Source organism: Cervus elaphus, chromosome 16 (assembly GCF_910594005.1).
Source record: "Cervus elaphus chromosome 16, mCerEla1.1, whole genome shotgun sequence".
NCBI classification, from domain to species: Eukaryota; Metazoa; Chordata; class Mammalia; order Artiodactyla; family Cervidae; genus Cervus; species Cervus elaphus.
This window is the reverse complement of record NC_057830.1, coordinates 16,892,289-16,906,170: the sequence shown is the minus strand read 5'-3', so window position 1 is coordinate 16,906,170 and position 13,882 is coordinate 16,892,289. Positions and strand designations below refer to the sequence as shown.

Sequence of the window (13,882 nt, the reverse complement as noted above, 5' to 3'; positions counted from 1 at the left end):
GGCCTTTATTATATTTGAGGTATGTTCCCTCTATGCCCACTTTATTGACAGTTTTTATCACAATTCGGTGGTGAATTTTGCCCAAAGTTTTTTTCCACATCTATTGAGATGACCATGTGATTTTTATTTTTCAATTTGTTAATGTGGTATATTACATTGGTTGATTTAGCAATGTTAAATCATCCTTGCATCCCCAGGATAAGTGCCATTTGATCATTTTAAATTTAAAATCATCTTTTAAATGTATTGAATTCAGTTTGCTGATATTTCTGTTGAGAAATTTTGCATCCATCAGTGTTACTGGCTTGTAATTTTCTTTTTTTGTGATGTCTTTGTCTAGCTTTGTTATCAGAGTGATGCTGGCCTCATAGAATGACTTTGGAAGCATTCTTTCCTTTTCAGTTTTTGCTATAACTTGAGAAGAGTAGGTGTTAATTCTTCTTTAAGTGTTTGGTAGAATTCACCTGTGAAGCTGTCTGGTCCTGGACTTTGGTTTGTTGGGAGTTTTTTGATTACTTATTCAATTTCCTTACTGGTAATCAGTGTATTCTTATTTTCTGTTTCTTCCTGATTCAGTCTTGTGAGATTGTATGTTTCTAGGAATTTATGCATTTTCTAGATTGCATTTTATTGTCATATAATTGTTCATAGTAATCTGTTGTGACCCTTGGTATTTCTGTGGTGTTGGTTGTAACTTTCTCTCATTTCTGATTTTATTTACTTGGGCCTTCTCTTTTTTCCTGATGAGTCTGGCTTAAAAGCTTATCAGTTTTGTTTGTCTTTTCAAAGAACCCATACTTTTTTTCATTGACCATTTCTATCATTTTTTATCACTTTTATTTTTGCTCTGACCTTTATTCTTTCTTTCCTCTTATTAACTTTGCGTTTTGTTTGTTCTTCTTTTCCCAGTTCCTGTAGGTGTATGGTCGGGCTTCTTATTTGAAATTTCTTAAACTTCCTGAGGCAAACTTGAATCACTATAAACTTTCCTCCTAGAGCTACTCTTGCCGCACGCCATAGATTTTTTTTTTTTTTTTTTACGCCATAGATTTTGAATTGTTGTATTTCTGTATATTTCTCATTTGTCTCCAGGTATATTTACATTTCCTCTTTGAGTTCAACCCATTTGTGGGTTGCCTGCCGAGAGGTGTGGATCTGGCCTGTGCCGTGTCTCCATTGCCTGTTTAGTAGCGTATTGTCTACCCGCCACATGTTTGTGAGTTTTGCAGTTTTGTTTTTTTTGTAGTTGATTTCTGGTTTCAATACTACTATGGCCAGAAAAGGTGCTTGATATGATTTCAGTCTTCCTAGATTTATCGAGATTTGCCTTATGGCCTAGCATGTGGCCCATCTGAGACTTCGTTCTATGTGCACTCGAAAAGAAAGTGTATTCTGCTGCTTTTGGATAGAATGGTCTCTATATATTAGTTAAGTTCTGATTGAATGTGTCATTTAAGGCCAGTGTTTCCTTATTGACTTTTGGTCCATTGATCAGTAGAGTGTTAAAGTCCCTACTATTATTGTGTTACTGTCAATTTCTCTCAATGTCTACTAATATTTGCTTCTTGTGTTTAAGTATTGGGTACCTTGTAAAGTCACTCAATCATGTCCGCTTCTTGGTGACCCCATATGGACTGCAGCATGCCAGGCTTCCCTATCCTTCACTATCTCCCTGAGTTTGGTCAGACTCATGTCCGTTGAATCAGTGATGCCATCCAACCATCTCATCCTCTGTTGTCCCCTCTCCTCCTGCCTTCAGTCTTTCCCAGTATCAGGGTCTTTTCCAATGTGTTGGCTCTTCACATCAGGTGGCCAAAGTATTGGAGCTTCAGTTTTAGCATCAGTCCTTCCAGTGAATATTCAGAGTTGATTTCCTTTAGGATTGACTGGTTTGATCTCCTTGCTGTCCAAGGGACTCTCAAGAGTCTTCTCCAGCACCACAGTTCAAAAGCATAAATTCTTCAGTGTTCAACCTTCTTTATGGTCCAACTCTCACAGCCATACATGACTACTGGAAAAATCATCACTTTGACTCCACAGACCTTTGTCAGCAAAGTAATGTCTCTGTTTTTTAATACACTGTCTAGGTTTGTCATAGCTTTTCTTCCAAGGAGCAAGTGTCTTTTAATGTCATGGCTGCAGTTACTGTGTACAATGATTTTGAAGCCCAAGAAAATATTCTGCCACTGTTAACATTTTTTCCCCAAAATATGTATGTTGGGTACATGTATATTTGCAATTGTTATATCTGCTTCTTGGATCAATCCCTGATCATTATGTAATATGCTTCTTTGTTTCTTGCTACAGTCTTTGTTTTAAAGTCCATTTTGTCTGTTCTAAGTATTGCTACTCCAGGTTTCTTTTTTTTTTTTTTTCCAGGTTTCTTTTTGTTTCCATTTGCATGCATTCCCTTTTTCCATTCCCTCACTTTATCTGTCTTTAAATCTGTCTTTAGATCTGAAGTGCTCCTTTGTAGGCAGCATTTATATGGGGTTTTGTGAGGTTTTGTGTGTGTCCTTTAAGACTCCCCTGTGCACAAACCCTGCTCATCTTCAATGCTAGATATTCTGGAGGCTTGTTTTCCTGGTGCAGAGTCCCTGGACTGAGGGCCCATTATGGGGCTTGGATCCTTCTCTCCTTGAGCAGAACTTCTGCAGTTGTGATTATTCTCCCATTTGTGAGTTGCCTACCCAGGGGTGTGGATCTTGCCTGTACCATTTCTCCGCCCCTCTGTTCATCTCATTGTGATTCCTTCTTTATATCTTTAGTTGTGGAAAATCTTTTCTGCTAGTCATCAGGTCATTCTCATCAATAGTTGCTCTGTAAATACTTGTCATTTTGGTGTGCCCACATGAGGAGATAAGTTCAGTGTCTTCTTAGTCATCTTGGCTACCCTTGTATATATTTGTTCATTTTTATAATGATGTGCTTTATATATGATTATGTATTCATTAAAGTTTATGTATAAAGTATAATTCATGTTATATAGCAGTAATTTGGGGGGTACAATTTGTCAAAAAAAGAAAACTAAAGCTAGTTATTTTTTTAGAAAACCTAAAATAGTTCATTTCTGATTACAAAATACACATTACAAAACTTTAAATATTAGAAAAATAGATCATTGAAAATGAGTTCTGTAGTTCCTCCATCCCTACTATTAAGAGTGTATTTATAAGCAGTTACTTTTTTTTTTTTAAATCACTGTGTGATTAGATTTATGAAATGTTTGTTCATGTATGATTAAATTTGTGAAGTAGAATGTAATGAGATGTTCTTTGCTCTTAGGTTTATTCAAATATGCAGTGAACCAGACTATGTTTTGTGAAATAATATCTCAACATTTTTCTTCATGCTTTAGGTATGTATTCTTTTTGGATCCATGCAATCTGGACTTGATAAACCGGAAGATCAAGTCTGTAGCACTGTGTGTAGCAGCATGTCCAAGACAAGAACTGAAAACCATAAGTGATGTTCAGAAGTTTGCAGAGATAAATGGTGAGACATTAGGCTTTCCAAGTCTATAGCACAGTCACTGTTAAATATTATGTTTTTGCCTTTCAATATGAATTTGTCCTAGCATTAAATAAATCATCATAGAACCTTAGAAAGAAAAAGAAAAGTGAAGATACTTTTGGACTTCCTTGCTATAAATTACTATAGTCACTTAGGGAGCTTGTTGAAACACCAGATTACTGGGCCCTGCCCAGGGAAATTCTGACTGAGTAGGTCTTTGGGTCCTGAAAATTTGTATTTTTTACAAATGTTTCAGGTGATTTTGATGTAGCCTGTATGAGTATTTGGGAAATATTAGACTACTGTATGGGAAATTTGGTTCCCCCCCGCCCTAAGTATAGGTTCAAAGTATTTCAATTAGTTCATTTTTTATCTCTGGATGTAATATGTAATAATAGGAAATATGAAAAGTTCAGAAAAATATAATGAAGTCAAAAAACTTCCACCATTTTTCAGTGTGTTAATTGTATATATAATTTTGTGTTTTGCTTTTTTAATTAGACATTATGTCTTAACCATTTTTCGAAGAAATAAGTTATGAGAAACCTTGAGCTTAAATATTTGGGAATTCCCTGAGAAAACAAGAGTATTCAATTTCCTGAACTCTAGCTTTCTTCTCCTAGGTTGCTAATCTCCATGTGCCCTCCTCAGCTCCATATGACTCACAGCAGTTCTCTTCAGAGAATGTTGTTTTTTTTAAAACCTCTCTTCAAGGAAGTCTGCATAGTGATAGTCCCTCAAGCTTGTATTTTTCCATGAAGTTTCATGTTTGTATTTTGTGTGTGTGAATCCGGAGAGTTGCCTTTGTCCTGCCCACATTCACAGACTAGCTCTCGCCTTGAACAAGAGCTGACTCAGGCACCCACCACTGGTGTCACTTCTGACTGGTTGGAGAAATAGCCCGGGAACATAACTGTACACACATCAGCCTGGTTCTAGAGTTTAGAGTGTTTCAGATGGAGGTGCTGGCCTTCTGAGGGAGCAGGATGGAGGCTTCCAGACCAATGGTATTCCTGTCCGTCAGCATCAGATAGTAGGAAGAGCATGGGACTGATTTGGATCTGGATTCTAATTCTGCTTCTGTCACTGACTGGCTCTGTAATGAAGGACAGAAGGTATAGCCTGTCTGAGCCTAGACTTACTCATCTGAGACAATGTAGATTTCAAATAATGCCCTCTCTTAGGTCGGACTGAGGATTAAATGAGATGATGCATGAAGAGTACTGGGTACTTGGTGGGCACTGAATAAACAGTTACCAACTACTTTTTTAAGATCTCATTCTCTTATACATATATTGATTTGCTGAGTCTAATACCAGGACTGTCAGCTCTATCATCAGGTTTCAGGGACGAGTGAGTTATTCCTTAAGGGCTTTCCTAAAATATCAGACAGTGTGGGCATATATAGTGTACTCTGAGAGGTAGTATCATTGAATGGTTAATTGTATAGACTCTGGAACCAGATTGCCTGGGTTCAGATGTTGGTCCTGCTACTTATTATCTATGAGACCCTGGGCAAGTTACTCAGTCTCTCCATGCCTCAATTTCCCCATCTATGAAACAGGTGTATCTGTACCTGAAGTGCCTCATAGAATTGTTATGAGGAGTTAATACATGAAAAATGATTAGAACGGTGTTGGACAAATATAACTTGTTTTAAAAAAAGGATTGGCTACTGCTGTTACATCATCATTGTTATTATTCTACCAATGGAATGTAATACTTTTCCTGTCTCCAAACTCTAACTTCTACTGAACTTACATACTGCTGCCGTGTTAATACTCCTTATTAATCTCCTATTCAGAAATCAATGGTAACAAGATAAAATCGAAGTCTATGGGTCTTACCCTGGCATTCAAAACTATAATCTAGTATTGAACTATTTTCTAACATGTTCTCTTGGACCTACTGGGTGTAAGTCTTGGTCCTTGATCCTGACATATCGTCTGGAAGGCCAGAAGAGAGCTAGTTCCTTGTTGGCTGTATTGCCTGCTGTGGTGATCCAGAGGGAAGATGCTCCAGGATGCCGAGTTTTCATGCTTTGTTTCTAGACCCCTGTCCTTATAAGTGAATATGATACTGAGTATGGCCTTAACAGGGCTTGTTAAGAAGCCCCTTCCAGTGAGTTTTGTGGCTTTGTATTACCAATAGTATCTTGCACAAAGTTCTTGCTCAGGAGTGTTAATGAATAAACATTATTTTAGAAAACAAACCTCTTAGATTGGTGCCTAGTGATAAAGGCACCCTTAGGCTTTTGAGGCAGCTGTTTGCAAAATAAGTTAGCAGATTAGGCATTTAAAAAAGTAACAATGTCAACATCAAAAAGCACAGCAGAGGAGGTTGGAGAAGATAATAATTTAAAAACATAAATAGAAAACTATAAAATTGCAATCAAGAGGGAGCCTTTTTTGTAGGGGCCTAAGCACTTTAATTTTAAAAGTATCCCTAAGTTGAAATTTCTGAATTTCTTAAAAGAATCTATATTGTTTTTTGGATTGGTGACCTAAAGCTGGAGGTACAGGTTGATTTGGAAGGAGCAGATAATTTTTATTGTTAGCTGTGTCCATTTGCTATTACATCTCTATTTCTGTTAGAAAATACACAGTTCTTGACCTCAAATATATATCTCTTAGTCATTAACTTCAGAGATGTGTATCTTTAAAAGATATATAGATTTAAATGGGAACTTTCTGACTCTGTAAAAGAATTGTTAAAAGTCCATGAAAGAGCTCTAATGTATGAGAAAACTGCATAGCTCGTAGAAGAAGACATAAGAGAAAGCTTTCTGATACTGGATTTGGCAATAATTTCTTGGATGTGAACCAGAAGCGCACGCAACAAAAGAAAATGTAGATAAATTGAACTCATCAAAATTTAAAACTTCCATGAGTCAAACACACAATCAACAGAACGAAAGGGAACCCGTGGAATAGGAGAAAACATTTGCAAATCTTGTATCTGTTAGGGGGTTAATGTCCAGAATGTGTAAAGAACTCCTACAACTCAACAACAAGAAAAAACCACAACCTAATTAAAAAACAAGCAAAGGACTTGCATAGACACTTATGCAAAAAAAGTGTGTGAGTGGCCAATAACAAGGATATGAAAAGAGACTAAATGAACATCACTATCATAAGGGAAATGCAAATCGAAACCACAATGAGATACCACCTCATACCCACTGGGGTGGCTACTATAAATACAAAAACCCAGAATGTAGCAAATGTTGGTGAGGATGTGGAGAAATTGGAAGTCTTGTGCACCATTGGTAGGAATGTAAAATAGTGCGTCTGCTGTGTAAAACAATATGAGGTTCCTCAAAAATTAGAAAATGGAACCAGGAGGATCTCTAGGACAGTGAAAATGCTTTGTATGATACTATAATAATGGATACACGTCATTATACATTTTTCCATGCCCATATAAGGAATGTAGTATCCCTTATAATCAACAAAAAGAGTCCGAAATGCAGTATCTGGGTGCAGCCTCAAAAATGACAAAATGATCTTGGTTCATTTCCAAGGCAAGCCATTCAACATCACAGTAATCCAAGTCTATGCCCCTACCACCAATGCCAAAGAGGCTGAAATTGATCAGTTCTATGAAGACCTCGAGGACCTCCTAGAACTAACACCAAAAAAAAAAAAAAGATGTTGTATTCATCATTGAGGATTGGAATGCAAAAGTAGGAAGTCAAGAGATACCTGGAGTTACAGGCAAGTTTGGCCTTGGAGAACAAAATGAAGTAGGGCAAAGGCTCACTGAATTCTGCCAAGGGAATGTACTGGTCATAGCAAATACCCCTTTTCAAAAACACAAGAGACGACTTTACACATTGACATCACCAAATGGCCAATGAAGTCAAATTGATTACATTTTTTTGTAGCCGAAGATGGAGAAGCTGAATAAGACCTGGAGCTGACTATGGCTCAGATTATCAGCTTCTCATAGCAAAATTCAGGCTTAAACTAAAGAAAGCGAGGGAAACCACTAGGCCAGTCAGGTACAACTTAAATCAAATCCCCTATGAATATGCAGTGAAGGTAACAGATTCAAGAGATTAGAACTTGTAAACAGTATGGTTGAAGAACTATGGACAGAAGTCTGTAATATCGTGCAGGAGGCAGTGAACAGAGCCCTCCCAAAGAAAAGGAAAAGCAAGAAGGCCAAGTGATTATCTGAGGAGGTTTTACAATTAGCTAAAGAAAGAAGAGGAAAAAAAAAAAAAAGAGAAGCGAAAAGCAAGGGAGAAAGGGAAAGGCATAGCCAACTAAACGCAGATTTCCAAAGAACAGCACAGAAAGATAAGAAGGCCTTCTTCAATGAACAGTGTATTAAACTTGAAGAAAACAACAGAAGGGGAAAGACTATAGAGATCTCTTCAGGAAAATTGGAGATATCAAGTGAACATTTTGCCCAAAAATGGGCACAATAAAGTACATAAATGGTAGAGACCTAGTAGACTCTGAAAAAATCAAGAAGAGATGGAAAGAATACACAGAAGAACTGTGTAAAAAAGATCCAGATGAACGGGATGACTACTATGGTGTGGTCAGCCACCCAGAGCCAGACATTCTGTAGTACGAAGTCTAACGGGCCTTAGGAAGCACTTCTGTTAATAAGGCTAGTAGATGCTACAGAATTCCAGTATAACTATTCAGAACCCTAAAGGATGATGCCATCACGGTGTTGCATTCAATATGTCAGCAAATCTGGAAGACCCAGAAGTGGCCACAGGACTGGAAAAGGTCAATCCTCATTCCAGTTCCCAAGGAGGGTAGTACTAAAGAATGTGCTAAACATCAGACACTTGCACTCATCTCCCATGTAAGATCATGCTTAAAATCTTGCATGCTAGGCTTCAGCATTATGCAAACCAAGAACTTCCAGATGTCCAATCTGGATTTAGAAAAGGAAGAGGAACCAGAGATCAAATTGCCAACATTCACTGGATCATAGAGAAAGCAAGAGAATTCCAAAAACACCATTTACCTCTGTTTCATCGACTGTGCCAAAGCCTTTGACTGTATGGATCATAATAAACTGGCAAGCTCCTAAAGAGATGGAATATGAGACCATCTTACCTGTCTCCTGAGAAAACCTTTATGGGGGGTCAAGAAGCAACAGTTAGAACCTTGTTTGGAACAACTGATTCCTTCAAGATTGAGAAAGGAGTACAACAGGGCTCTCTGCTGTCACCCTGTCATTTATATGCTGAGAACATCATGAGAAATGCTGGGCTGAATGAATTGCAAGCTGGAATCAAGATAGATGAGAGAAATATCAACAGCCTCAGATATGCTGATGATACCACTCTAATGGCAGAAAGTGAAGAGGAACTAAAGAGCCTCTTGATGAGGGTGGAGGAGGAGAGTGAAGGAGCTGGCTTAAAACTAAATATTAAAAAAAAACTAAGATCATGGCATCTGGACCCATTACTTCATGGCAAGTAGAGGGGGACAAGGTGGAAGTATTAACAGATTTCCTTTTCTTGGGCTCTAAAATCACTGTGGATGGTGACTGCAGCCATGAAATCAGAAGTCGTTTCCTTCTTGGCAGGAAAGAACAAACCTAGACAGTGTGTTGCAAAGTAGAGACTTTACTCTGCTGACAAAGGTACAGATAGTCAAGGCTGTGGTCTTCCCAGTGGTCACGTATGGTTGTGAGAACTGGACCATAAAGAAGGCGGAGTGCCAAAGAATTGATGCCTTCTAACTATGGTGCTGAAGAAGATTCCTGAGGGTCCCTTAAACAGCAAGGAGATCAAGCCAGTCAATCTTAAGGGAAATCGACCCTGAATACTCATTGGAAGGACTGATGCTGAAACTGAAACTCTTGTGTTTTGGTCATATGATGCAAACTGACTCATTGGAAAAGTCCCTGATACTGGGAAAGATTGAGGGCAGAAGAAGAGGGCGTCAGAGGATGAGCTGGCTGAATGGGCATCACCAATGCAATGAACATGAACTTGGATAGACTTTGGGAGGTGGTGAGGGACAGAAAGGTCTGGCATGCTGCAGTCCATGGGGATGCAAAGAGTCGGATATGACTGGACAACAACAGAATGTAAAGCACAATGATGAACTCTAATGTAAACTCTGGACTTTGGGGTGCTTATGATTTGTCAGTGTAGGTTTATCAGTTGTATCAAACATACCATTCTGGTGGGACAGTGTTGATAATGGTGGAGGCTAGGCATATGTGGGGGTGTGAGGTTTATGGGAAATCTCTGTACCTTCTTCTCTTTGCTGAGAACCTAAAACTGCTCTTAAAAAAATTGTCTTGGAGAAAAAGAGATTGCTATATTGCTATCTGACCCAAAAGTTCCACTTTTAGAAGAACTGACAACAGGATATCAAAGAGATACTTGCACACTCATGTTCGTTGCAGCCTTATGCTGCCAAGAGGTAGAAGCAACCTAAATTTCCATTGACAGATGAATGGATAAAGAAAATGTGGTATATACATACAGGGGAATACCAGTCAGCCTTAAAAAATGAGGAAATCCTGCCATATACTATACTGTGTATGAAGCTTGAGGATATTATGCCAGGTGAAGTAAGGCAGCCACAGAAAGACGAATGCTGCATGATTACACTTAGATGAAGTACTCAGTAGTCAGGGGCTTTCCTGGTGGCTCAGTGGTGGAGTCCGCTTGCCAATGCAGGAGGCTGGTTCAGTCCCTGATCTCAGAGGATCCCACATGCTGGAAAGCAGCTTAGCCCATGTGCCACAACTAGTGAAAGCACCTACTGAGCCCATGTGCAGCAACTGCTGAAGCACATGTGCCCTAGAGCCCACGCTACACAACAAGAGAAGCAACTAGAGAGTAGCCCCTGCTTGCTGCAACTGGAGAAAAGCCCGCGCAGCAGTGAATGCCCAGCACAGCCATAAACAAATAAAGTTATAAATAAATAAATAGTCAGACTCTTTAAAGGTAAAATGGTGGTTGTGAGAGCTGAGGGGGATGGGAAACGGGGAGATGATGGGTATGTATGTTGTTGTTTAGTCGCTAAGTCGTGTCTGACTCTGCGACCCCGTGGGCTGGAGCCCACCAGGCTCCTCTGTCCATGGGATTCTCCAGACAAGAGTCCTGGAGTGGGTTGCCATTTCCTTCTCCAGGGGATCTTCCCAACTCGGGAATCGAACCCATGTCTCCTGCATTGGCAGGCGGATTCTTTACCACTGAGCCACCTGGGAAGCCCAGCACAGCCATAAATAAATAAATACAATTATAAATAAATAGTCAGACTCTTGAAAGGTAAAATGGTGGTTGTGAAGGCTAAGGGGGATGGGAAATGGGGAGATGATGTTGGATGGGTATAGAATTTCAATTTTGCAAGATGAAAAAATTCTAGAGCTCTGTTGCACAGCAACTACCATACACTTTTAAAAAAATGCTTACTATGGTACATTTTATGTTAATATTTTCATCAGAATTTTTTTTTAAAAGAAAGGAAATTCTGACACATGCTGCAGTATGGATGGACCTTGAGGATATTAGGTTAAATGAAATAAGCCAGTTACAAAAGGACAGATACTGTATGAGTCCCCTTATTAAATGGGATACTTAGAGTGGTCAAATCCACAAGGGCAGAAGGTGGACTGGTAGTTTCTGGGAGCTGTGGGGAGTGAGAAATGGGAAGTTACTGATTTCTACATGAAGAGTTTCAGTTTTGCAAGATGAAGAGATCTGGAGATGGATGATGGTAATGATTGCACAATAATGTACTTAATGAAAACTTAGTGTATGTATGTAGTGAATGTATTTACATTTTCTTTTTTTGTGTGTGTGTGAATGTATTTAATGCTACTGAAATCTGCACTTAGAAATGGTTAAGATGGTAAAATTTTTGTTATGTGTATTTTACCATAATTTAAAAGTTTATGAAAGAGAGAAGAATCCTGTTTGGGGTAGTAACTTTTTCAATGATAATTTAAAAACTTATTTTAAAATGAAAGGTAAAATAACATTTTTTCTTACCAAAAGGAAAAGATAATATAAATCCTTTCCAGAATTTTAAGTTTCCATGACAACATCTGAAGGTACTTTTTAGCACTTAACCATCCATTCATGTGAACTTTTATTACCTTTACAAATTATTTGAAATCAGTATAAGGAAAAGCTCTTAGTTCCTGTAGTATTGTAAGAAATGCATTTATCAGGCAAATAATAGTTCTCCCGTTCTTTGTTTCTTTTAGACAAGAAAGAGGAGTTGTTTTCTTGGACACTTAAGTTTGTGGAGTACTTCTGTCAAATATGTCTGACTAGAATAGAAAGCTTGGAAGAAATAGCTGAAAATTAGATTAATTATGTAGAGATACTGTCATTTTACAGGGAGCTTTAAAAGACAGATTTCAGATGAATATAAAAGTATGTTTTTGTACATCAGTTGGTTGATAGGTGTATAAATGTGTATTTCGTTATTTGGGGCCGTAGCTTATACAGACACAAATATCATAAATACGTGATGCTAGAGAATAAAACCATTGAACAATTGCCTTTAGAAATCAGAGGTACCAGATACCATCAGGGTTCAGCGTTAAACTTCTTTGGTGCTTTCTTTATCATCTTGCTGCAGTGATGCAGGAGTTTCCTGGAGGCAGAATCATGCTCTATTTATCTCTGAATACCCAAGCCCTAATATAGGATCTCACATAGCAATGATTCGTGTTTTTTTGAAAGAATAATAGACTGAATGTCCCTCTTCATCTCTGTTGCCACTTAATAATTATTTCTCATTCTCTTAACACATTATCCTTTGCCTCAACTCTGTATCCAGGTGAGTTGCCACCAGCAGGTAAACCGTTTAGCTTCAGTCTAACTAGAATTGCTGTGAAATCAGTTCTTTTTATTCATCTCTAAATAATTCATCTTATTCATTTATTTGTCTCTCTTATACATACACTCCAAGTGAATATTCATGCTTTTCTTTTCTTAAGTCCTCTTTTTCTTCCTCTTTCCTAACCGTATGCTCTACGGAAGAAACGAAAACCATCTGGTGAGAGCGCCCATCGGAGGTCTTATTTTTCAGCAGAGCATGAATTCGTCAACTTTCCTTCCCTACAGTTTCTGATGAACAAGTTCCTTTCTTGCTTTATTATCATTATTTTGAAAAACTCGGTAATGTATACATTGTAGCAGGGGGAAGGCGTCTCCCTCCCTCTGACCCTAACTTCAACTTTACATGAAGCTTTGATCTCAGCCCAGCCAGATCATCCGCTGGGCTCAAACCACGACAGATGGTGAAGGGAAGGGAAGACGATACCTGCTCAGACGTTCTTCCTCATCCTCTCCCTCTTCTGACTCTGGTCCTACCACCGCCTCTGGTCCATGGTCCACCGTTCTCTTTACTCCCTCGTCCCTGATGTTCAGCATGGGCCTTTGAGTCTGAATAGGCACATCAGACCGAAACTCTGTGTTTTGCTTCAGCATCTTTGTGATCCCTGTTTGTGCTGGGCACAGTGACGTGTGCCATGCTCATGCTTTGCCTGTCATTTTATTCTTTCCACATACTGTCTAAATTCTAAACAAAGGTTTAGAAATGAGGATAACCTGTAAATTGAGGGCTGACTGCCTGTTCTCAGTTGGTGCTAGTATTTTACATGGAATTCCTTATTATTCCTTGTATTGCTCTTATCAAACTGTTGTATCAGCATTATTGTGTTTCCCCTAACACTGTAGTAAAATGGCCAATTTCTTATTTTTCTTTTGTGTCCCATTTATAGCACTCCTATTTAAGAGTTCTTCTTCAATGTACTGTATCTTGTATAAGTTCAGAGAGCTTTATGACCTGCCATTTGGGCCATGTTCACATTTTGAGGTGAGCCTTGCAGTTTGGTACTTTCAGTGATCATTGCTGAAAATCGTGAGAGAGTATGTGATCCATTCAGATAAAATATGTGAATACTAACAAGCCTTTTGATTATTGTTATCTAGTTGGTGAGTGTAGAGTTAGTATGAATAGACAATCAGATTATTGTTTGCCTTTTCTTCTTTACCAGTCAGTTACACTATGACTTAAACCACAGAGTTAGTGTGGATTCTTTTTTTTTTTTTTTTAACTTTTATTGGAGTATAGTTGCTTAGTATGGATTCTTTTTGGCCACAATATATCAAAAGATTGGTTGTCATTTATAAATGAGTGAAATGAACAACTGTAGCAACTGATTTAATTGCCTCCAAATCAGAGATCATCAAGGGACACTTGACTGTTAAAAAGAGGGGGAAATTCTTAAATTTAGTAATATAATTCTAAGTAATTACTTTATTCAACAAATAATTAATTAGTACCCATTAAATATGTAACAGAAAGACAAAAACAAGGTATAGTCACCATGTGTAAGGAACTTGCATTAGACAGTCAAG

At 38.3% G+C, this 13,882-nt stretch overlaps 1 protein-coding gene across 3 annotated transcripts in view; it reads left to right on the top strand.

Annotated features, from left to right (window-relative positions):
* The window catches only part of SLC44A1 (solute carrier family 44 member 1), a 212,029-nt gene that overhangs the window by 96,157 nt on the left and 101,990 nt on the right, over positions 1-13,882 (top strand). For all 3 annotated transcript variants that reach the window (XM_043927216.1, XM_043927214.1, XM_043927213.1), the window contains exon 4: positions 3,359-3,495. In XM_043927216.1, coding sequence (XP_043783151.1) covers positions 3,359-3,495 — 137 coding nt within the window. The remainder of the gene's footprint in view (positions 1-3,358; positions 3,496-13,882) is intronic.